The sequence below is a fragment of the Silurus aristotelis genome (assembly GCF_946808225.1).
Source record: "Silurus aristotelis genome assembly, chromosome: 6".
Lineage (NCBI taxonomy): Eukaryota > Metazoa > Chordata > Actinopteri > Siluriformes > Siluridae > Silurus > Silurus aristotelis.
Genome location: NC_139579.1, coordinates 15,607,531 through 15,631,855, shown reverse-complemented (window position 1 = coordinate 15,631,855; position 24,325 = coordinate 15,607,531). Strand labels below are relative to the sequence as shown.

At 38.8% G+C, this 24,325-nt stretch overlaps 1 protein-coding gene and 1 long non-coding RNA gene across 4 annotated transcripts in view; one reads left to right on the top strand and one right to left on the bottom strand.

Moving 5' to 3' along the window:
• LOC310727394 overlaps positions 1–8,672 on the bottom strand; it is a 766,835-nt gene extending 758,163 nt beyond the window's left edge. Inside the window, exon 1 of the long non-coding RNA XR_014534008.1 lies at positions 7,189–8,672. This is a non-coding gene — a long non-coding RNA (uncharacterized lncRNA). The remainder of the gene's footprint in view (positions 1–7,188) is intronic.
• ldah (lipid droplet associated hydrolase) overlaps positions 1–24,325 on the top strand; it is a 45,422-nt gene that overhangs the window by 5,442 nt on the left and 15,655 nt on the right. For all 3 annotated transcript variants that reach the window (XM_083543743.1, XM_083543744.1, XM_083543745.1), the window contains exons 3-5: positions 4,028–4,162; positions 13,885–14,054; positions 19,963–20,203. In XM_083543743.1, coding sequence (XP_083399869.1) covers positions 4,028–4,162; positions 13,885–14,054; positions 19,963–20,203 — 546 coding nt within the window. The remainder of the gene's footprint in view (positions 1–4,027; positions 4,163–13,884; positions 14,055–19,962; positions 20,204–24,325) is intronic.

Genomic DNA, 24,325 nt, shown 5'->3' with positions numbered 1-24,325 from the left:
CAGAGTATCTCCGCTTATCTCACGCCTTATCAGACCAAACATTGGGTTATTTCAGCCTTTTTAGATGTCAGGTATTTCCCCGATGGGATCAAATTCCAGTTAATCAGGAGAGCCTGAAAGTAGCGATAGGATCTGTGCCCAGATGACTTGACATTCCTTTGGGTTGCAGTTAACTTTAGATGCTTAACACCCGTGCTGATCTGTTGGATCAGTGAATAGCCACAGCTTATCCTAATTGTCTTGAGATATGTTTAGCTCTGCATGAGCACTACTGCGAGATAACCAGTGCAGATTCTTTTACCACTGAGACACAGCTGCTTTTTGTAAAGAAAATGTTATAACATAAAAATATATTGTATTATAGTAAATGTGCTTTTAAGAAGAATTTAACTTTTGCTTTTAAGATTGTGCTGCCAAAATATGCTGTACATAGATGATTAGTGATTATTATTTTCCTTTTTTTTTAAAGCGAAATACTACCATCACTTGAGAATTAAGCGGTTTTAAATATTGAAGTTTTGTTGAGCTATTCATAATTTGTTGCGGGGGTATGCGGTTGGGGGGGAGGGAGGTGAGAGAAGAGTAACTTGTTATAGCTCATATTAAAGCTATAAAGATGTACAGAGGGTTTGGAACGGCCTCTACAGATGGTTTACATTTATAAGAACCTGATGTGCAAGGCACTCTCCAAGCAGCTGCTTCCAATAACCTTCAGTATCACATTGTTTGATAATTCATAACGATCTTACAAAGATTCCTTCTAGTCTTTCCTCAGCTCCTCATATACTATCTATAAGGGGGCTGCTATGAGGTCTCCTTTCTGCTTTTCCAATCACTGGAAGACCTACAGATTGAGGGCTTGTTCAATCAATTTAATCTATTTAACAGTAATGTCTTTTAATAATGATTGAAGCATTCCTTCTTTCCTTTTTTCCCCCCCAGAATATGAAATCTATATGGAGTGCCCTTGTCACTCCTCACAGTCTGTCCTCCCCTAATTCAGTCTGTCCTCCCCTAATTTCTTTCTTTCTTTCTTTCTTTGCTTAAGCCTCACACTTTTTTTTTTTTGAGCAAAACCCTTACCATCTATCTTTTCCTGCAAATGAGGTGATGCGCTAAACTTAGCAATGAATGACCATCTTGGATGATGAACAATAAGTTATGTGGTACATAGATGGTCATAGAGTTTCATGGCTAGCTTCTTGTTAATGAAATATGTATAATAAGCCACTGTCTGGCCACTTGTTCACTCAGTTTGCGCAAACTGCGGACATTATAATTATTACCTAAAATAATTGTATATGATTTTTATATGGTAACGGTTTATCGATTCGGGTCGACTTTTTGGGACGGGAGCCATTTTGTAAAAGACACATCAGGCACCTCTGAATCCATGTGCAGCCTCGCTCTCATCTGGAAGCACACGCAACTGTGAATTTAAAGACGAGCCCTTAGGAGATAAAGTTGTCTATCAGAAGATTTGGCCATCCTGACCCTTGTCTCTTTGTTTGCCAGAGTTAATCAATCATTTTCACTTCTTCCTTTTTCACAAGATGGATAGACATTTTGGCATGTTAAGAGCCAATCCATTAAAAAGGTACTCCACATAGTGTCTGCGCTGAAGAATTCCATCGCCTTCAGGGGCGATCTCGTCTAATATACGGGTTGGGTTTTTTTTTTTTCGCGACCAAACCTGCGACTGCAATTCAGTATTGAAGATATCAATCAAAGTGTACAGTTTATGTTCAGCTGGTGAATTTGGGATTGTGTCCCAGACTAGAATGCATCTTATCCCCAGTTTGTAGTGCAAAATTTTTCACTTGTGCCAAACTTGACAACATATTTCATCCTACACAAACCTCAAGGGGAGCACATCACTGTTTGGCTAGCCTAACGGAGATTTAGGGGCGTGTGTGTGTGTGTGTCTGTGTGCGTAAAGAACGAAAGGTTGTCAGAGAGAGTGGGCTTTGCACCTGCAAGGCTACGTCAGTTGTGTGGTAGTCCATGCAGCCTTGGGGTCAGACACGGCAGGCAAGGTATCTGTTTAATGTTCTAGCGAACAGTGCTGAATTTATGAACCTTGTGGAAAGAGGGAAATGATAACGTTACAGAGAGGAGAAGAAAGCTCATGCCCTTTTTTTTTTTTTTTTTCATGCCTCCTTTACATTCTTTCTCCGTGCACAGAAATGGACAAGATTTCTCTATACTGTTACTGTTTCAACAGAAAATCTTCCCTTTGATTCACATCCAGTGACGTGTATGATTGGAAAGCAAAAAGAAGTCCAACTTCCCGCTTGCTCTGATCTCATAAACACGCAATCATGTTTTATGGATGTTAAGAGCTTCCTGGTTATATAACCTACCTCTTACATCATGTAATCAAGTTCTTCGGGTTCCTCACCAGCGCCCTCACACTTTGCTCTTACAGCGGAGGGTTTAATGGTCCAATATTTGTGTGTAAGACTTTTTACGCTACATATTCTATACTGACTGCTCTTTTTGTAGTGACATGAAGCATAAATGATGAATATGATTGCAGAGCACTTGCAGTTGCCTGAAAGCAGTCAATGCTTACTCAGTATTAAAATGTATATTATTGTGTGTGTGTGTGTGTGTGTGTGTGTGTGTGTGTGTGTGTGTGTGTGTGTGTGTGTTGTTTAGGCTATAAAAATATGTCTAGGAAAATCACACACAAAAAAACCTCAAAAACTTACACAAAACCACAATATTGTCAGTCTGTTGCTTTCATCCCTAGCATCCATTACATTGATTTGTTTAATATTTAAGAGTTAAGCAGACATTTCCACTCAGAAGTTGATCTCATAATATCTCAAAATTCATATTTCCCATTGGGTTAATGAGAAGTTCCTTTTCAGTTGCTTCCTCTGCACGACCGGCCAGACTGTTATGCATAATATGACACATGAAGACTTGCTCGCGCACATTATCAAGGCACCGAGCCATAAGCAGCTGTTTTTTTCTTCTTTTTTTTCCCAGATTAATGACTCAAGAAAAATGAATACAAATATGAAAAGGAAAAGAGTAAGTGCTCTGAGTTTCCTCGCGGAAAAAGAAGCTCAACATGATAATTTTCGGTCCGTCTGTGGACCACCTCTTGTACACCGCAGCTGTTTTTAAGGTCTTACCACTTTTTTTCTCAGCCCTCACGTGCTCTTGTTTAAAGGTTTTGTATTTAGTCATTAACAGTGTTAAGTGGCTTGTAAAGTGTTTCAGTTCGCTGTAAGGCATCGATTTGATAAGGCCTGATTACCAAAGCCAGCTGCCACGCTACTTCATAGGAAAAGAACTGTGTAAGCGTCGCTACCTTATTTATCCTGTGACTACACTGTTTTGTTTGGTTTTTCAGACACTGATTCACATACAGTTTGTCTTGGATTAAATTACACTGTGGAATTTTTTTCATTGGTAACTTTTTTAGACTAATAGACTACAATGTCTTATATCCAATTTGTTTTTGTTTCCTCCTGTTATCCATGTGTGTTTCCTCACGTGAAGAGGACGCTGCATCTGGGACAGTTTTGCTCATTGCGCAGCCTCACTGCATTCTTAGCAGGCCAAATGACTCACTGTACTGAGATTTATCTGCTGCTTTAGTGGATGGCGGCGATGGAATTTACACCTCGAACATCCCACTCAGCGCCTTTACTTACTTAGTGACAGTATTTCCAAGTTGCTTCTTTCTCAGAAGTTGGAATTGACAGCAAAGTTTTTTTCCCCCTCAAAAAATGATTTAAGACAGTGGTTTTATGAAACTTTTTTAGCCATGATGCACTGGTTACTTTTTTCCTCTTTTTTAGCACGCATACACACACACATACACACACAAACATACACACACTGTATTGGCAAAAGTTTTCGGACAAAAGTTTAGCATCTCACAGCATCCCATTGATTTAACATTTTGTATTTTTACTTTCCTTCATTTAGTTTTCTTTTTTTCTGCATCTTTGAAGTAATGCAGGTAAGTATTCAGTGTGATTACAATTTTTTTCTCTTCCCTCTGCAGGCAATCCTGGCATAGTGGGATTTTACAAGACCTTCATGTGGACACTGTATCAGGCATTTAACCAACAATACCCAGTCTGGGCTGTGAGTCATGCTGGACACTGTGCACCTCCAGACACAATGGATATGGTTGAAGGTTAGACACCGACATGTGCATGGTTCAGAAAATTACATAATTTAATGCAATTTGTTGTGGATGTCCTTTCATGTTAAGGGTGTTTTGCTCACAACTTTTGACTTGTTTTGTCTGCAAATATTTACCATTTTCTGCTTGATCTTCTTCTTCTTCTTTCGGCTTCTCCCATTAGGGGTCGCCACAGCGGATCATCCCTTTCCATACCCCTCTGTCCTCTACATCTGCCTCTTTCAACCCAACTACCTGCATGTCTTCCCTTACCACATCCATAAACCTCCTCCTTGGCCTTCCTCTTTTTCTCCTTCCTGGTGGCTCAATCCTCAGCATTCTCCTACTGATAATACCCCATGTCCCTCCTCTGCACACGTCCAAACCATCTCAATTGGGCCAAGTTGACAAGATCACTATTCTCATTAAGACAGTAGGTGGCAGCAGATAATTAAACAGACTGCAGTTGTCCCACAAAATATGTGAGACAAGTAAGGACTGTCAGAACATCCACAAGCCAAAAAGAAAAGTGGTCACTATTGCGAAATGAAAAGCTTAATTTAATTTGCAATTGCTCTTGATTAAATACGACTGTAGAAGATTTTTGTCTAAAACTGAGAATATATGGACTTCTTGCTGAGCCGTAGTTGTGTCATGGTGTGCAGTTGCCAGACCAATCCGAGGGAAAAGGATTCTCCCCACCACACAGTAGGGAGGAATGTTGAACGTGTACAACGCTGGCGAGCTGAACCAGGCAGCTTCTCGCTCTTCTTCTTCGTGCCAGTGTATGAATGCTGTTCAATCATAAACCAGTGTGGACATTTTTATTGACATTGGTACGTGGGAAAAACATTAGCCAAGCCCACCTGTAATAAGCCAAACCACATACAGATGGCTTGGATCGCTTGAAAGAGCACTTCCACTGGCTAGCTGGACGGATTAGACAGCAGAGGTGTAAATTGGCTATATCAAGCCTGCCGACAGGCCAAAATATAATGCTTCAGAGACCATACCTGTCTTATTCGAATCATGATTATACAAATCATCATATCTATTTCATACAAATCTGATTACGCAACAACATCAAAATGTTATATTAAACAAATGTAGCCTTTGTTGAAATTAAAGGAAAGACAGGAATTAGAAATTGATAGTTGTTATCATGGTATGTGCAATCAGACCTACATGATGTTATCTTCAAACAGTCCTCAAGCCCATCCAGATGAACTACAGTTTTTTTTGTTGTTTAAATTGTGAACAAATGGTGAGCATTCACCTAATCACAAACATAATAACACTGTTAATCACAGACACACACATGCAGCATGGGTCTATGGCCAAACAAAAGGCTCTGACACCCATTACTCCTTGTATCCCATCACAGAGTCACTGGCAGAATACAGAAAAAAACGTGTGCTGCGCAAAGTAATCCAACGTGGCAAAGGATTATACTAAGGGGCAAACTGTTGCCAAGCCATCGCAGATAAAAGTGAAGTGAGTGACACCCCTGATCATCATCAATAGGAAGCTAAAGCACAGGAGTATCAAGTAAATAGGACACTTGTCCCTCAGGACCATTGACTTGTCCAACTTCATGATCCATCTTTCATCATATTCTGCCATTTGGTTCACAGATGCCCTGATCCATTGAAAAAGCTGCTTATTTTACAACCTATTGCTAAAGTTATAAATTATCAGACTGGAGCCAGCTAAGATGTTTTAGGAGATCATATGATTCTATGTTATCCTGATCAGATTTTCTTCCACTCCATATGGTCAGAAATTATGAAATCACTTAATGTTGGGCGAAAATGTGTACAGGAATCATTGATCCCTTTGAAAACATAGTGCTGGGTTTATTTAAGTCTAAGTTAGACGTCTATTCTGTAGTGGAATGATTTATTTTAATAAGTTAAATATGTTAAAGCTTGTGCATTATTAGACCTGCAGTATGACCTGATGCGGGAACAGGTCAAATTAAACTGGAACTAAATATTATTTTTGTAATGGATTAATCGGACTCCCACACCTCCCCCAATTAATCGGTTAAAAAACGATTTTAATTCTATGTTTTGTATATAAACCCCAATTCTGGGTATTTATGTATAAAAGTGTATTTTAAATGCAAAAGCCACAAATTGAGTTTAGCAATCTTTCATTTTGACATTTTAAAGCTTATAGTTGCTGCTTATTGAGGAGTGCATAAGGGATTTCACCTTTGAACAAATTCACCCGTGCTGGGTTTTGTAAAAAAAAAACAAAAAAAAAAAAAAAAAAAACCTTTGAGTATGAAAAGTGAGGCGGTTTGTGTAAATCAACATTTGTATTGTATTTTGCAGATGGCAAGTTGACAACCATGCTTTATAAAATAATGTTTTATCAATGTTTGTTTAAAAAAATATCATTTGTGAAAATATAAGCATCTAGTATATATAATTAATTTAATCTTGTATAATAATTGAATGATATATGCATAAATTAAATATACAAACATTGAAAATAAGAATATAAACTCAGTAAAGCCGCAGTAAATCACGTTTGAGATTACTGTTGCAGTAGACAAATGCTAAAAAAAAATGTATAAACGGTGCGAACAAACACTACAGCTAAAATCAGCAAATAACAGCAGCAATAAACAATTACATTGTTTACTCACTGTTGTGTTTTTAGCGAACGGTTATGCATTTGTACTTTTTCAGTTTGTACACATATTTGTTTTCTTTTTTTTAAATCGAGCCTGTTAGCTTGCTGCGTTTCTCCGTTCCATTCAGTTTTATTACATTCAAATGCTATAATTGCATTCAAATGCTTGTTTTTAATGTTTGTATATTTTATTGATGCTTATATCATTTAATTATTATACTAAATTAAATAATTATATATTCTAGATGCTTATATCTTTACAAGCAAAAAGTCTGTGTATTTTTTTTTTAACAAAAATTGTCAAAACAATGTTGTATTATATTTTATATAGATTTTTTTAAAGCATAATTGTCAGTTTGCCATCTGCAAAATACGATACAAATGTTGATTTACACAAATTGCTTCACATTCGGCTGCTCCCATTAGGGGTCGCCACAGCGGATCATCCGTCTCCATACCACCCTGTCCTCTACATCTGCCTCTTTCACACCAACTACCTGCATGTCTTCCTTCACCACATCCATGAACCTCCTCCTTGGCCTTCCTCTTTTCCTCCTACCTGGTGGCTCCATCCTCAGCATTCTTCTACCAATATAATTCATGCCCTCCTCTGCACATGTCCAAACCATCTCAATCTCGCCTTCCTCACCTTGTCACTAAAACATCCTGCATGCGCTGTCCCTCTAATAAACTCATTTCTAATCTTGTCCATCCTCGTCACTCCCAACGAAAACCTTAACATCTTCAGCTCTGCTACCTCCAGCTCCACCTCCTGTCTTTTACTCAATGCCACTGTCTCTAATCCATACAACATCGCAGGTCTCACCACAGTCCTATAAACTTTCCCTTTCATTCTTGCAGATACCCTACTATCACAAATCACTCCTGTCACTCTTCTCCACCCACTCCACCCTGCCTGCACTCTTTTCTTCACTTCTCTAACACACTCTCCATTACTTTGCTCTGTTGACCCCAGGTACCTGAACTCCTCCACCTTCTCCAGCTCTTCTCCCTGCAACCGCATCACTCCACTGCCCTCACTCTCATTCACACACATGTATTCTGTCTTACTCCTACTGACTTTCATTCCCCTTCTCTCCAGCGCATATCTCCACCTCTCCAGGCTCTTCTCAACCTGCTCACTACTCTCACCACAAATCACAATATCATTCGCAAACATCATAGTCCAGGGAGACTCCTGTCTGACCTCGTCCGTCAACCTGTCCATCACCACTGCAAACAGGAAAGGGCTCAGGGCCGATCCTTGATGCAGTCCAACCTTCACCCTGAAATCGTACCTACTGCACACTTCACTGCCGTCACACTGTCCTCATACATGTCCTGCACCACCTTCACATACTTCTCTGACACACCTGACTTCCTCATACAATACCACAACTCCTCTCTTGGCACCCTGTCGTATGCCTTCTCTAAATCCACAAATACACAATGCAATTCCTTCTGTCCTTCTCTATACTTCTCCATCAACATTCTCAAAGCAAATAAGGCATCTGTGGTGCTCTTCCTCGGCATGAAACCATACTGTTGCTCACAGATGGTCACCTCTTCTCTGAGCCTGGCTTCCACTACTCTTTCCCATAACTTCATGGTGTGACTGTCAACTTAATTCCCCTGTAGTTACTGCAAGACTGCACATCTCCTTTATGCTTAAAGATAGGTACCAGCACACTTCTTCTCCATTCCTCAGGCATCTTCTCACCTTCCAAAATCCTGTTAAACAATCTGGTCAAAAACTCCACTGCCATCTCTCCTAAACATCTCCACGCTTCTACTGGTATGTCATCTGGTCCAACCGACTTTCCACTCTTCATCCTCTTAATCGCTGCTCTCACTTCCTCCTTACTAATCCTATCTACATCCTGCTTCACCCTTATACGTCACCCTATGATCCTCCTTCTTCTTAAAATAAGTGTTCACCACTGCCATTTCCATCCTTTTAGCAAAATCACCATGCTGATGTTTCGCCTTCATCCGTGACACCAGTGTGTTTTTTTTTTCATGCGCTTGTGCATCGCTGTGATACTTCCATACCACACAAGCTCCGCTTTGCATAAGTTCCAGGGACAGTTTTCTTTGTTGCGTTTATTATTAAATGCTCCTATGCTTTGAATGACTTGGGACGCACACTTTTTCCTGCTGCCGGTTAACTCTGTACTTTCCCCCATTTTCGCAAGTGGCTGTGTTATCTTACCATCCTGCTGTCTTCAAGGTGACTCGCGTTTGGAAGGTTTGACGTGCAAAAAACATCTCAGATATTTGCTAGCCTAAACAAATAGTCAAGTCAAGAAGCTTTTATTGTCATTTCAACCATATATAGCTGACGCAGTACACAGTGAAATAATTTTAATTAACTTACCTACCATGGCTGTACAATGGTCCATCAAAGGTTCACCAAAGTTGTATCTATCTATCAAGTTCTATGTCAAGCCAACACATATACCCATATGTGCTGAGTGTCATCTACATGCCCCAGATAAAGATAGGTAAGGCACAGGTGGAATTTTCTGACAATGCAAAGCTCCTTACTGACTGGGCCACCCCCCTCAGACAAGGTCTGACCCCCCTGGAACATAGATTTGTGATTGCAACATAGCAATCCTATTTTAATACACTATTTTAGCAAATGTAATTTATGGAAATACATTTGCTAAAATAGTGTATTAAAATAGAATTGCTATGTTGCAATCACAAATCTATGTTCCAGGGGGGTCAGACCTTGTATTTTTATTAAATGTTATGCAGTTCCATGCAGGCTTTTAATTTTGTGTTTCCACTGTTATCATTACGAGCCATAAAAGCTATCGTTCACAGTTTTGTTTACCACTTTATCTGTAGTGTTAACTTTCTGTTTGGGAGGAAGCCCTTAACTCTTATCTCTCCCCACCTGGTCAGGATAACCCCTTGATGTAGTCAAGTTTTCCACATCCCTCATCTTGAGGCCAACTGATGTGTCTCTGACTATGTGCTGCAAGCATGCTTGAGTGGTTTTGCAATTACCTTGCAGTTACCAACAGTTCCCTGATTTCTCTCAGTAGATTAGCAGGCTTACAAAATTACTAGGCATTTTAATGATTTGTGGGCCGACATGGCTCATCTTAAATCAACTAACCATTCAGGAGCTGAAACCTTACAAATCAGAGGCTTATGAATTAACAGTCCCTTCAGCAGTGTTTGAACATGCAATTTCTACAACCACGTCTTGGAGGTTCTTCCAGATTGATAGCAGGTGAATAATCACGTATAAATCTTGTCTATGCTACATCCAAAGAGGCATCTAGATTAGCTGTTATGCTCTAAACTAGACATGGCAGCTAGTCTACATATAAAGGTAACCTAAATAGGATTGGATGATGCTAGACATCCCAAAGCACAGGATACACAGAATCCAGGTCAAATGTCTTGGTCTGTCTGACCCCTTGGACTAAAACACCAACTTAGGACTGTGACCTAGCAGTCTAGGAAACAATCCCAAACTCCAGTCTCTAGGCATTGTATGTCCCTAGTTGGAAGCTGTTCCTGTTCCATTGCACCAATATACTAGCATTTCCTAAGCCTTTTTTAATCTATGATAAACATATATGTGCTAGCCATTGTAGCGCATTATATTATTATGAATAGCATTTCCCATATCCTCAAGGGCCCATTTTCTGTAATTGCTAGAAATTGCCCTTGTGATAGTGATTGCTTCTGTTAAGTGTTAAGAAATCCTTGCATACATGGTTAGATAGGTTACAGTTCAGTTGAGGTGTAGATTTCAGAGCATGGCTATTGGGATTTGCCCATTTAGTTCAAATTAGCCACTGGTGTTGCATGAGCTGACCTTATGCACAGCATCATTCCAAATTTTATTAGGATCTGAGAGGATATTCAATTTCCTCCATGCCAACCTTGGCAAACCATGTCCTTATGGGCCTGGTTTTGTACACAGGAGCATTGTCCCTCTGCAAGATATTTGGGCTAGCCCCTATTGTTTTAGCGATGGAAAATTGTATTGCTACCGCATTCCAACTTTTTGGCAGCAATTTACGGAATGTCCGCATATGGGTATTATGGTCTGGTATGCGCATACCTTTGGCTATATTGCATATGCTGTCCAGTTGATCCTCAGTTATGAATTTAGGTAGAACAAAATGTATGTAATTGTGGCTCTATTAACCATGGATACCTGTCAGGGTTCCTCATATAGCTGAACTTCTGCTGATATATAGAAATATGTTTATTGGGTGTTAATTGTATTGCAAATGCAAAAGATGCTTCATGACTTTGTTCAAATGTTTTCGCAATCATGCACATGTGCACATGAAGGTGTCCGGATGATTCTCACTGATCCTGAAGGGTAGACACAGTTAGATGCATTTTCTTTTTTCTAGAATTTTTGATAAATATTTTTAATCTTTTCTTGCAATAGTTGCCAATGGGCAAGTTGGCCCTAAGTTAAGATGTGGGAAAAAAATATATGAATATGAATATATATATATATATATATATATATATATATATATATATATATATATATATATATATATATATATATATATATATATAAGTAATAAATAAGGATGGGCTAGGAACCCACACACTTTCAAGAGTGACAATAGAACCTGTCACTGTATCTTAGTTTTAAGCAAATCTTGTGCACATATCGAAGTACTCGAGTTCTTGAGTACCCGGGAATACTGTTATTTTGTCTGAAGATTTTTTAGGAAACAAAACATGTCGTAAAAAAATGTGTTGTCTTTAATTTTGCAAGAATATTTGAGGAATCACTGAATCACTTATTAAGATTTAAACTAGTTAGTTTGAAATGTATTAGTGTTACAGTCTGCATAACACAAAATGGTCTTGGAATCATTTACCAAATTCATGAATGAGTGGACATGCTCAAAAGTTTGTACGAAGTTAATGTGCAGTTATAGGGATTTTGTAAATCTTGTTGTTCCTGCAATACATTAAAGACTAAATAGATTTCTATTTCCTTGTTTAACGATGCCATCATCGAGTGGCCAGATTGCTGTAAAGGTTTCACACTATCTGACACAGCATGATGTACCCATGCTTTACACTGAATACCCTAAACATACACACATAGGTAGTATTAGCGCTGCATAGTGTGCAGAGAGTAAAGCTTCCGCCCTTAATACAGACTCTTGAGTAACCTCGCTGACTTGTTCCTTCTGTAATGTATACACTACTTTATCAGGCTTTTCATATAGAGTGATATTTTATGCTATAAAAATGATTTAATGTCCTGAACTCTTTGTATAGTTTGCAATGGTTTCTCTTATCAGTAGATTCTTTTTTTTTTTAACCCCTCACATTTTTTTTATGTCTTGCAGGTCACTCAGCCTCTTTATCTTCTTTCCTGGACTCCATTTTTATGTGTAGCTTGCATCTTCACCAGAAAGCTCTCTGATGCATAAGGGAACTACTTTAGATTAATAGAGATGGATAGGACCACTTCTTATCAGTATAGAGGCTTCTCAAGTTTGAACACAGGAGCGATGTTTCTGTCCAAATATTTTGCGAAAAAAAAAGAGCAAAAAGCAGGTCATAATTTCTTGTAGGAGTGCACCGATACACAGAGCTGAAATCTTAATACGTCTTGATATAATACGTTTTTGATATAGCAAAAATGAATGAGCTTTAGGTTTCCATTTTCACTTTCTAATCTTCACTAGATTCAACAATATAATAGTATGGCAAGTAAACCTATCATGCAGACTGCTGTGCTTTACAATGTTAAAAAAATCAACATGGCTTATTACACAGTAACTTTCTGGCCAAGAGAGATAATATGCACTGGTGTGCAGGGTTGGACAATTCAAGCCAAACAAAGATTTAGACTGCATTTTTAAAAGCTGCACATGGAAAAAAAAAGGAAAAGGGATGTTGCATTTTGAGTCATCCTAGTGCACATGCATCTTTAATTTACTATTTCATCACTAGAACAATTTAGGGGGGAAAAACAGAACTTTTTTTGTGTTTAGTTGTAAGGCAGCTGAAGTTTGTAAAAGCAGTGTGCATTAGGAAAAAGTGTGCATTAGGATTTGTAATTTTTTTTCATTTTCAAAGGAAAGAGTTCTTTTTACGATGAATGGATAATAATGTCTTTTGCATTGTTAAGATGTACACTATGGGAAGTATTGGGACACCTGACTTTTCAGCGATATGTGGTTCTTTCCCAAACTGTTAGCACAAAGTTGGAGGTGCACAATTATGTGAGATTCCTTTGGATGCGGTAACATTCAATTTTCCTTTCACTAGAACTAGGAGAGCCAAACCTGTTCCAGCATGATAATGCTTCTGTGTACAACACGAGTTTAATGAAGATTATGGTTCAGATGGCCGGGGTTATTATAACTGCAAAAAGGGGACTAAATTTGGAAAGGGGTGTTCAAAAATCACATATGAATATTATGGTCAGGAGTCCACAAACTTTTGTCTATACAGTGTATGTATGTATCAAAGTCTTATTAGTATATATACATAAATATAATTTCTAATTAATTTACATACTATGCCTCATCTGTGTTTCAGTGTGAAGCTATGTAACCAATAAGTCATAGAAACTGACAAGCAAAACGGCCTACAGCTTATGATTTGCTACTTAAAATGGTCACATCAATTTTCCTTTTTTTCACATTTGCAACACCCATTCACTGTCCCGCAGTGCTTCCTCCCTTTTCTCGAGTTAACACTGCTTCATTTAGTGCTGCTTGGATGACATTAACATCGAAGCCTGCCAAGCATTGTCCAGGATTTCAAGTTACTGGAATTGTTGACGCGGTGTTATTTTACCTGTCCAAAGACATAATGAAGAACAGGATCAAGATGTTGAAAGAAAACTCCACACATGAAAAACCTGCCAATTAAAAGTGCCCCATAGATATTTAACAGTTTCTGACAGCTGTAGTCGGACTCATTCAGTCAGGAAACAGTTGTGTGTTTGATAAGGAAGATATCAGTGATTATGACGATATCATTGTTGCTTATTATTACAATGGACAATGTTTTTCTGGCCTTCTATATAAAGCCTGGTTATTTCAATGTCCTGTTTTGTACTTTTTAAGATGCTTCGGCAGCCGAGTCAGAGGATGTGTTCGGACTAAATGGGCAGATTGAGCACAAACTGGGCTTCCTCTTAGAGCACATCCCCCAAGACACACGCCTCATTTTGATTGGTCACTCAATCGGCTGCTACATCATTCTGGAGATGATGAAAAGAGACCCAGCGTTAAAGGTAAAAAATGTGATATGCGGTTTTCTTTTTGTACAATGTGTATTAGACATACACTGAGATAATTCTTATTGTTTTGCTATGTAATGTTTTTTATTGTTTTATTTTTGATTTTCATTTTTGACTGATATTTACCTGTCTGGGCATAATTTTTTTTAATCTGATTATTAAAGCCCTGATTGTCTAAACCACAGAAGACAACCTGCTTTTACCATGATTAAATGGATTCTATTTTCTTTCTCTCTCTTTCAAAGCTCAAGCCAGAATAAGTCTACGCTGGAAGAGCAGATTTCGCTCAGTGACTCACAGCTGTCTCTAGAGGCTATTGTTTGCTCATTCGGCCTGCTTCTCTTTATTAAAGCATGTAAATAATGACTAGCTCTGCTTGAGATTTCTTGGCCCTGTCTGCTGAGTCTCCGTAGACTGCTTTACTAATGTGTGCGTCTGGCATGGTTTAAACTTTCAGCAAAACATGAGCAGGTCTACGTACAGTACGGATTAGAAGTGGTCTGAGATGCCATTGGTGAACAAGATAATAAGAAAGTTCTGGTCTTTTGTGCCTGCTGTACAGAAGGTCGAATGATTAAATAAGGTGTAAAAGAACTGAATTAGTTTTTTCTACTGAGATGTGTACTTTGTGATTTTTATTTTCAAGGCTGTGCGTTTTATTTCCCCCTGTCTCTTACCTCGTTCTTAACTTCTTGTCTTTTTCAGTCTCCTGTTTTGTTGTTTAGAAATATTTCATTCCACTCAAGGGCCTTCTACAGATGTGCATATAACTGATAATAACAGACAAGAGCAACATCATAATTCTCCACCGAACGTTCAAAGTCCCTACTCATTTCATAATATAATAACTTGTTAAGCATGTTTAGGAAATGTGTGCACTTCTATTCTTGGAGAACTTGATATAAGGAAATATATACTGTATCCATATCTAAAGTCCATCTAGTGCACATATTCCTAACATGCTTAATAGTGTAGCAAGCGATTGAATTCCTGTTTTGCTAGCGTTTATTATTTTTTGGTGTGCCCTATTAGCTGTTAGTTTCTTTTTTGGACCAGGTTATACCCAAACCATTCTGAAGCCGTGACATATAATGTCTACACAGGGATAAAAAAAAAAAAGAGAATATAAAAAAAGAACAAAAATACTTCCCTCACTGCTGGAGATTGTAGGCTGCCAAAAATGCAACAGAGTGATTATGTATGATATGTGATAATCAGAAACTCCTGTTCTTTTAGGCTTTAGCTATGTGGGTTAGAGTAAAGGGCTGTGCTGAGGTCTGGAGAGGCAATAGCAGGTCTTGAACTGCTTTTCTTCTGAAGTAGACAGGTGGCATAATTTTTCAGCTTGTACCTGGGAGCAGCGTGAGTATGGCTTCCGGCCCAGTCAGTGAAAAATGACCCGGCTAACGATATCAATACTGAGATTGCTCTGATACACCAAAGTCATGCACAAATTCATCAGTTTCTTCATACTGTTGATTGGCCCTTGTCTATAGACTGTGTTTCTGAAGGATTACTGTCATGCGGGTAATTTAAAATGGCAAGGTGACTGAACTGGTGTAAATACTCATCAGCACTTTGTCCAGTCACTTTGACTGACTGCTACTAGACATTGTTATGGACATGTTTGTCTTAGAAAGCTCGAGGTTAGTCGACAGAACGAATATCCTCTCTGGTCTGCTGCACATGTGTGCTTAAATTGTGTAACTCCAGCCTGCTCAGCATTGTTGGGATTTCTGCCCATTCTAAGACTCTGAGGTGAATGTTTAGACTCCAGCTGGTCTAATGAACAACTCGGAGCGCACAGCAGACGTTTCTCAGATAGGCCGAGTGTTATGAGAAGAAAACCCAACAAGGAAATTTTTTTTCTTTTACTTTTTTTTTTTTTACCCGTGTCCCTGAGCATAGCAGCGATTTTTGCAGGGGGTCGGTGCGCAAGCTGAGAAATCATTCCATCATCTGTGTCTTGAATGACAGTTTATTTGATTTAAAAGTCTGAAGTAAAATGTACAGTTTAAGTTTCTTTAGACATTGATTTTCAGTTTATTATTACTTCTGGTGATGTTCTGTCAGCAGAATATTAACTTATTTTTTTTTATACTGTTTGGGTTCTTGTAAATCGGTTATCATTACATTTTGCACGAAGAAATATTTGAGAATTTTGAGGTTTTATGTATAAAATTGAGATTTAGCCACTTACAGAATGCAGGATAATTACCCACCATGTTCTTCATAGATAAATATAAACAGATGTGTACAAGCATCTACATTTGGTTTTCACTTTATTTATATGCGCGATCAAACCGTGTATCTTCCGCAGGCCTTGTATACGGCAAGTAAGGATGGGAAAATGGTGCGTCGTTGGTTTTCATCATGCTAATTCAAACCATTTTTGACGATGCGCACATTGAACTTGTGCCCGCATCGCTAAGTGAACTCTCCCTTACACTTTAGCCTGCTTAATCAAAATATACAAACAATCCACTCAAGTAAAAAATGGTACTTTGAGCAGCCAAATTTGTTTTGCAGTCGGGTTTTGTTGATGTAGTAGGTCCTGGCTGTTTGCTTGCATGCTAAAGCACAGAAAAAGCATCATATATAGTTTATTTCCTATGGTAAAGGATCTTTATCTGGATGAGTATATAGCCAGACATAATTTCGAAACCGGAGATCGTTATTTTGACAGCAATTTGACTCGGGCTAAAAGGCTAAAAGAGGAAATTTTGATATTGTCTTGGAACATGGATTGTTTTTAAAGTGGTCTTGGACAATTGGTGTACTGAAGTCTGTTAAATAAAAGATAATAGTGTTTTAAATGTTTAAATGGAGTCGTTATCTGGGAGAGGTAATGGAAATCTTACAAATGTTTAAAGGAAAGAACTCAACAAGTTGTGTCATTAGCCTTAGTGGAACAATGGCACGTCCCCAAAAATTCCTCCGACACAAAAATGTGTCTGCCGCTTCCTAAAAGTGTGTGTATCTGTATCGCGGCACATTGGGTGGGCCTCCATTCATGGAGTAAAGGTTAGGGCAGACAGGATTGAGGTCCAAAAGTGTTGGCATTACTTCATAATTCACTTAAATAAAACATCATTACAGTCAGTGTGTGTGCCAAGTAAAAGCATAAACATTACACTATATAGCTGGCTCGAGTTACTGCCCCAATACACTCCAGGTTTTAAAAACCCAAATAGTTCAATTTGCTTAACACGCTACAGACTGGTCAGACCTTTAGCCAATTTCAGTATACGAATGACCACTTGCACATTCCATGATTATTTCTGTCTGTTTTAAACATTCTTTTACCTTTCTTTTCAAATACGAGGGATAAATTAGGCAGAAAAGTGTTTAAAGGCTTTCCAAACTTTGAGTGAGTAAAACGTAAGGCGATTGGTTAAGGCACGTTCGACATACGGATTTTTAATTATTTTATGGATTCGATTTTTTATTATTTTATGTCGTTCTGTGTAAAGAATTAGGATGTGAACTGGAAAGGCTTTTATGTAGCAACGTAATGCCACTTATACACCACTTATTTAAATTACACCGACTGGATGTTTTGTCTTTATGGTACATAGGCTTGCATGCTTGCCCACGAACCGTGTTGTACTCAGAGGTAGTGCAGTGCCTCAGACATGCCTCTCTCTGAAGATCTAGAAATAAAACTACGTAATGCTGCACCGCCCAGATATTAGGCCATGTGGTTAGTGCTGAGTAAAAACGAGCCTGAACATTGTTCAGCTCGTCTCCTGCAGATGCTGGTGGTGAAGATTCTGTGACCAACCTTTAAAAAAAAAAAAAAAAAAACCTTCAGCAATGTCCCCACAAATAAAGCAAGCATTTGTTTATCTGTTGAGAAGAGTGAGTGGGTAAGAAAGTGTCGTTTTTCAACGTTAGTCTGAGGCATGTGTGTGTGAGAGACAGAGAAAGGGAGCGGGTGACTGGCTGTCTGTTTTGCTGATTAAAGAACCCCTCCCAGAGTTCCATTCCTGTGACCTGCATAAAAAGGAGCTGGTTTTCATCAAACCCAGTACTACACATCAAATATCACCTGTTCATATGTACTCTCTCTCTCTCTCTCTCTCTCTCTCTCTCTCTCTCTCTTTTTCTTTCTGTGAATCTCTCTTTTTCTCTCCATTTCTCTGCATAACTTAAACATCCAGTTTGGTTATAAGAAATCGTTGTAGATGAGTACAAAAAAAAATAAAAAATAAAAATAGGAGGCCACAGCAAGAGGGAGAGTCTGCTGACACCTTTACTAAGAAGTGTAGTGAACAGGATGCAGGTGTGAACATTCACTTGCATCACCGTGGGACTTCAGGAAGTCGAGCGTCATTCATGTTTAGTCTGTGGTGTTTTTTTATTTATTAATTTACTACATTCAGTTTATTTTCCAACAGAAAAAGGCGTGATTTTGATAATAGATGGATTATTGCTCTAGATATAGCATGCTGTTACAAGTGCGTAATGCTGGTAATTGCGCCACATGATTTACTTTATCCTATAGTTTATTTGCCTTAGGACAGTAAAACAGTTGGTAATAAATGTCCACAAAAAGGATGTATTTAATAATTTTGATTTCACCAGGTTTTTTCATCTTCCCACAGAGGATAGATATATGGATCAGTAGAAACAGATCCTAAATCAACAGTTTTACTGGGACATGCATTGGGGGCCTGAGCGTTCTATTGTTTGTATCAGACAGCTAACAGATGTTGTGCTATAAGTCAAATCCGATGTCTGTTCCGACTAGCAGCAGTATCTGCGCTTGAAATTGGTTTGACAATGAATAAATTACATCTGGCGTTACATGTGGCTGGCTATTTGATATTTTGCTCAAGGGAATGGATATTGCACTGTATAGTTTCATTGAAAAAATACTTGGCCCGACTGCAAAAGCTTTGCGAAGGCAGACGAAGCACGTTCACTTTGTCTTACTGAATGAGTTGAGCTGCTTTTTAGTCAATGGCCAAACAGAGACAGGTGCTTCCTGTTTCTGGAAGTCCCTCTCTTTCTTTCGCTCGTTCTTTCTCCCTTTCTCTCACACTCTCATCCTCTGTGGTTCTGACTCTTATCAGTTTCATATTAAACAAATCACGGTAGATGCATATTTTGCTCACTAAAACGGGCAGCTTTAAAATGACTTTGTCTGTCGGGTGCAAGGTAATGGCATCATAATGACATTATAATGTGTAAGAAACCACCTGTAGCATCTTTTGCAGCACAAGTCAATCCATTGCTCTCCTTTTTTTCCCCGCTGAAGTACATGTGGTTCAGTTAATGTGGAGAGCAAGAGCAAATGAATCCCAGGAATGTAAACTGATATTATTGCTACAGAGAGACCTTTTTTTAGGCCCAAAACCTGTTTTAATAATCTGTTTTTGTGATTCAATAGACTAGTGCTCTTTACTCATAGTTTTGTCGAGCCACTGATATATTTTTTTTCCCTCTCTAAAATTCAGCTAATCTATCTTGCCTTCATAAGGGCAGCTGTATTAGAGCACGTCTCTGCACTGCTAAAAACTTTTTGGACATAAAGCAAGAAACACGGGCTATGAATTTTGGACAAATCTGCTTTTGGCATACTCTGATAAAGCCTCTAAGTTCTCTTATTTCATTCCCAAGGCATTATAAGAAGTTTTATTAAAAAAGAAAAAAATAACTTAATATAGGATTAAACATTGATTATAAGGATTATAATTGCCAGATAATATATATATAAAAAATATACTACTAATAGTCTAAAACACAGTAGTGTGATATTATAGTAGATCACAATAAAATTCCTATGATTATTTCATAACATGTCTAAATGGAATCCAAAATGAATGATGGACCCTTAAAATATCAAAACTAATCTGCAATGTGTCTAACATAAACTTACACTCTGCCCCGTTGTCAGGTGATAAAGTCCGTGCTGCTGTTCCCCACAATTGAGCGCATGTCCTCTAGTCCACAAGGCAAGGTTATGACTCCTGTGCTGTGCCACCTGCGCTACATCGCCTACTTGCCCATCTTCCTGCTCTCACTCCTGCCTGAGAAGTTAAAGGCTGGCATGGTGCAGCTGGTACTGAGGAACATGCGCTCTCTAGATACCTCCTGCGTCTCCGCCACCCTCAGCTTGATCAACGTAGACTGTGCTGGTGAGTCAGTCCTTTCCACCTCTTACCACTGAATGATTGATGTTTTTTTGGTTGTCATTGCAGCATCACTCAAGCAACAGTCTTGCCAAGTAAGAGCACTTGGGAAATCTGTTTTTTAAATTCTATACAGTTGTTCCTGACATAGATATCCTTTATACGCTGACCCTGTTTTATTTATTAGCGAACGTTGGAGGGACATTCTCAAACCATCTGCGGCGATAAAGTTTTTTACGGTGGTGAAATGTAGTATCATTATTTGGATGTTGTAGCTCATCTATCTTGTGATTACTCAGAAACAACAGTATTAAAGACAGCTTGGCATTTACTCATGAACAGACCCCATTGAAGTCTAATAACCATGTTTCAGCATTGCTTTTAATAGTAACACAAATTCCTTTCTTTACACATTTTTTTATCCCTTATTACTACAGTTGATGCTGATTCATAGGATAGTCTACATAAATGAAATCAGCATTTGAGTGACAGCCAAGTGAGCAGTATTTCCAACTCCCAAAGTGCATGGTTTTATTTATTTGAAGTCTTATCTCCAGAGCTTTCCATATTTGCTCAGGTAATGACACAGATATAGTGTTGTGAGGAGGGGTAATTATAAACCTACTCTTTTAAAGGAAGCAGAACTGCATGGCTCTTATTTTTTTTTTGTCTCTGCGAAAGTCAGAGTGTTTTCCCTGTCTGTCCAGGGAGGTGGATGATTGATACTGTGATGGATTGAGAGGCTGTGCCAAAGGGGCCTCGGTGGACCCTATAAGCGTCTCGCTCTTTCTTTTTCTCACTCATTTATTCTTTTTCTTCCCTCTCTTTCATTGTCCTCCTCTCTATGTTTCTAGTGAGAGACTTTGCAACCAAATGCAATAAGATGCATGCTTTTAATCATTAGCACTATATATACGTACAGTGGGGCAAAAAAGTATTTAGTCAGCCACCAATTGTGCAAGTTCTCCCACTTACAAAGATTAGAGAAGCCTGTAGTTTTTATCATAGGTACACTTCAACTATGAGAGACAAAATGAGAAAAAATAAATCCCGAAAATTACATTGTCTGATTTTTAAAGAATTTATTTGCAAATTATGGTGGAAAATAAGTGTTTGGTCACCTACAAAAAAGCAAGATTTCTGGCTCACACAAACCTGTAACTTCTTCTTTAAGAGGCTCCTCTGTCCTTCACTTGTTACCTGTATTAATGGCACCTGTTTGAACTCGTTATCAGTATAAAAGACACCTGTCCACAACCTCAAACAGTCAGACTCCAAACTCCACTATGGCCAAGACCAAAGAGCTGTCAAAGGACACCAGAAACAAAATTGTAGACCTGCACCAGGCTGGGAAGACCGAATCTGCAATAGGTAAGCAGCTTGGTGTGAAGAAACCAACTGTGGGAGCAATTATTAGAAAATGGAAAACATACAAGACCACTGATAATGTCCCTCGATCTGGGGCTCCACGCAAGATCTCACCCCGTGGGGTCAAAATGATCACAAGAACGGTGAGCAAAAATCCCAGAACCACACGGGGGACCTAGTGAATGACCTGCAGAGAGCTGGGACCAAAGTAACAAAGGCTACCATCAGTAACACACTACGCCACCAGGGACTCAAATCCCCCCCTGCTTAAGCCAGTACATGTCCAGGTCTAAAGTTTGCTAGAGAGCATTTGGATGATCCAGAAGAGGATTGGGGAATGTCATATGGTCAGATGAAACCAAAATAAAACTTCTTGGTAAAAACTCAACTTGTCATGTTTGGAGGAGAAAGAATGCTGGGTTGCATCCAAAGAACACCATACCTACTGTGAAGCATGGGGGTGGAAACATTATGCTTTGGGGCTGTTTTTCTGCAAAGGGACCAGGACGACGTAAAGGAAAGAATAAATGGGGCCGTGTATCGTGAGATTTTTGAAAACCTCCTTACATCAGCAATGGCATTGAAGATGAAACGTGGCTGGGTCTTTCAGTATGACAATGATTTCAAACACACCACCCAGGCAACGAAGAAGTGGCTTCGTAAGAAGCATTTCAATATCCTGGAGTGGCCTAGCCAGTCTCCAGATCTCAACCCCATAGAAAATCTTTGGAGGGAGTTGAAAATCTGTGTTGCCCAGCGACAGCCCCAAAACATCACTGCTCTAGAGGAGATCTGCATGGAGGAATGGGCCAAACTACCAGCAACAGTGTGTAAAAACCTTGTGGAGACGTACAGAAAACGTTTGATCCCTGTCATTGCCAACAAAGGGTAAATAACAAAAGTATTGAGATGAACTTTTGTTATTGACCAAATACTTATTTTCCACCATAATTTGCAAATAAATACTTTAAAAATCAGACAATGTGATTTTCGGGATTTTTCTTTTCTCATTTTGTCTCTCATAGTTGAAGAAATGAGAGACAAATGATGAAAATTACAGGCCTCTCTCATCTTTTTAAGTGGGAGAATTTGCAATTGGTGGCTGACTAAATACTTTTTTTGTCCCACTGTACATGCAGTCTTGCTCATTGAGAAAATGGACTGCAAAATACACGTGTATATATATATATATATAGTGCTAATGATTAATAGCATGTGTATGTGTATGTATGTGTGTATATATATATATATATATATATATATATATATATATATATATATATATATATATATATATATATGCATCTTGTGTAATATATATAGTGCTAATGATTAATAGCATGTGCAAGCTGCATATATATATATATAAACTTTTATTATTATTTTATTTTTTAAAGAATACAGATATTAAATTATTTTATTATATTGTTATTATTATTATTACAGAATTTCTAATCCTGTCCATCGTCGTCACTCCCAACAAAAACCTCAACATCTTCAGCTCTGCTACCTCCAGCTCCACCTCCTGTCTTTTACTCAATGCCACTGTGTCTAAACCATACAACATTGCAGGTCTCACCACAGTCCTATAAACTTTCCCTTTCACTCTTGCAGATACTCTATCACAAATCACCTTTGCCACTCTTCTCCACCCACTTTACCCTGCCTGCACTCTTTTCTTCACTTCTCTAACACTTTTCTTTACTTCTCTACCTGGTAACCCCAGGTACCTGAACTCCTCCACCTTCACCACCTCTTCTACCTACAACTGCACCACTCCACTGCCCTCCCTCTCATTTACACACATGTACTCTGTCTTACTCCTACTTACTCTCATTCCCCTTCTTTCCAGCGTGTACCTCCACCTCTCCAGGCTCTTCTCAACCTGCTCTCTACTCTCACCACAAATCACAATATCATTCGCAAACATCATAGTCCATGGAGACTCCTGTCTGACCTCGTTTATCAACCTGTCCATCACCACTGCAAACAGGAATGGGCTCAGAGCCGATTATTTATGCAATCCAACCTCCACCTTAAACCAGTCTGTTGTTAGTACTGCACACTTCACTGCTGTCACACTGTCCTCATACATGTTCTGCACCACCCTCACATACTTCTCTGACAATCCAGACTTCCTCATACAATACCACAACTTCTCTCTCGGCACCCTGTTGTACGCTTTCTTTAAATCCACAAACACACGATGCAATTCCTTCTGACCTTCTCTTTACTTCTATCAACATTCTTAATGCAAATAAAATAAAAATGTCTGTGGTGCTTTTCGTCAGCATAAAACCATACTGTTACTCGCAGATGGTCACCTCTTCTCTCAGCCTGGCTTCCACTACTCGTTCCCATAACTTCATGGTGTGACTGATCAACTTTATCCCCCTGTAGTTACTGCAGGTCTGCACATCTTCTTTATTCTTAAAAATTGGTACCAGCACACTCCTTCTCCATTCCTCAGGCATCCTCTCACCTTCCAAAATCTTGTTAAACAATCTTGTTAAAAACTCCACTTCCATCTCTCCTAAACATCTCCATGCTTCTAATGGTATGTCATCTGGTTCTCCCAACTTTCCACTCTTTATCCTCTTAATCACTACTCTTACTTCTTACTAATCCTATCTACTTCCTGCTTCACCATCTCCACACTATTCAACATTGTCTCGCTCTCTCTATCTCTTTAATTTTCTTCATTCATTAGCTGTTCAAAATACTCCTTCCATCTTCTTAACACACTCTCCTCACTAGTCA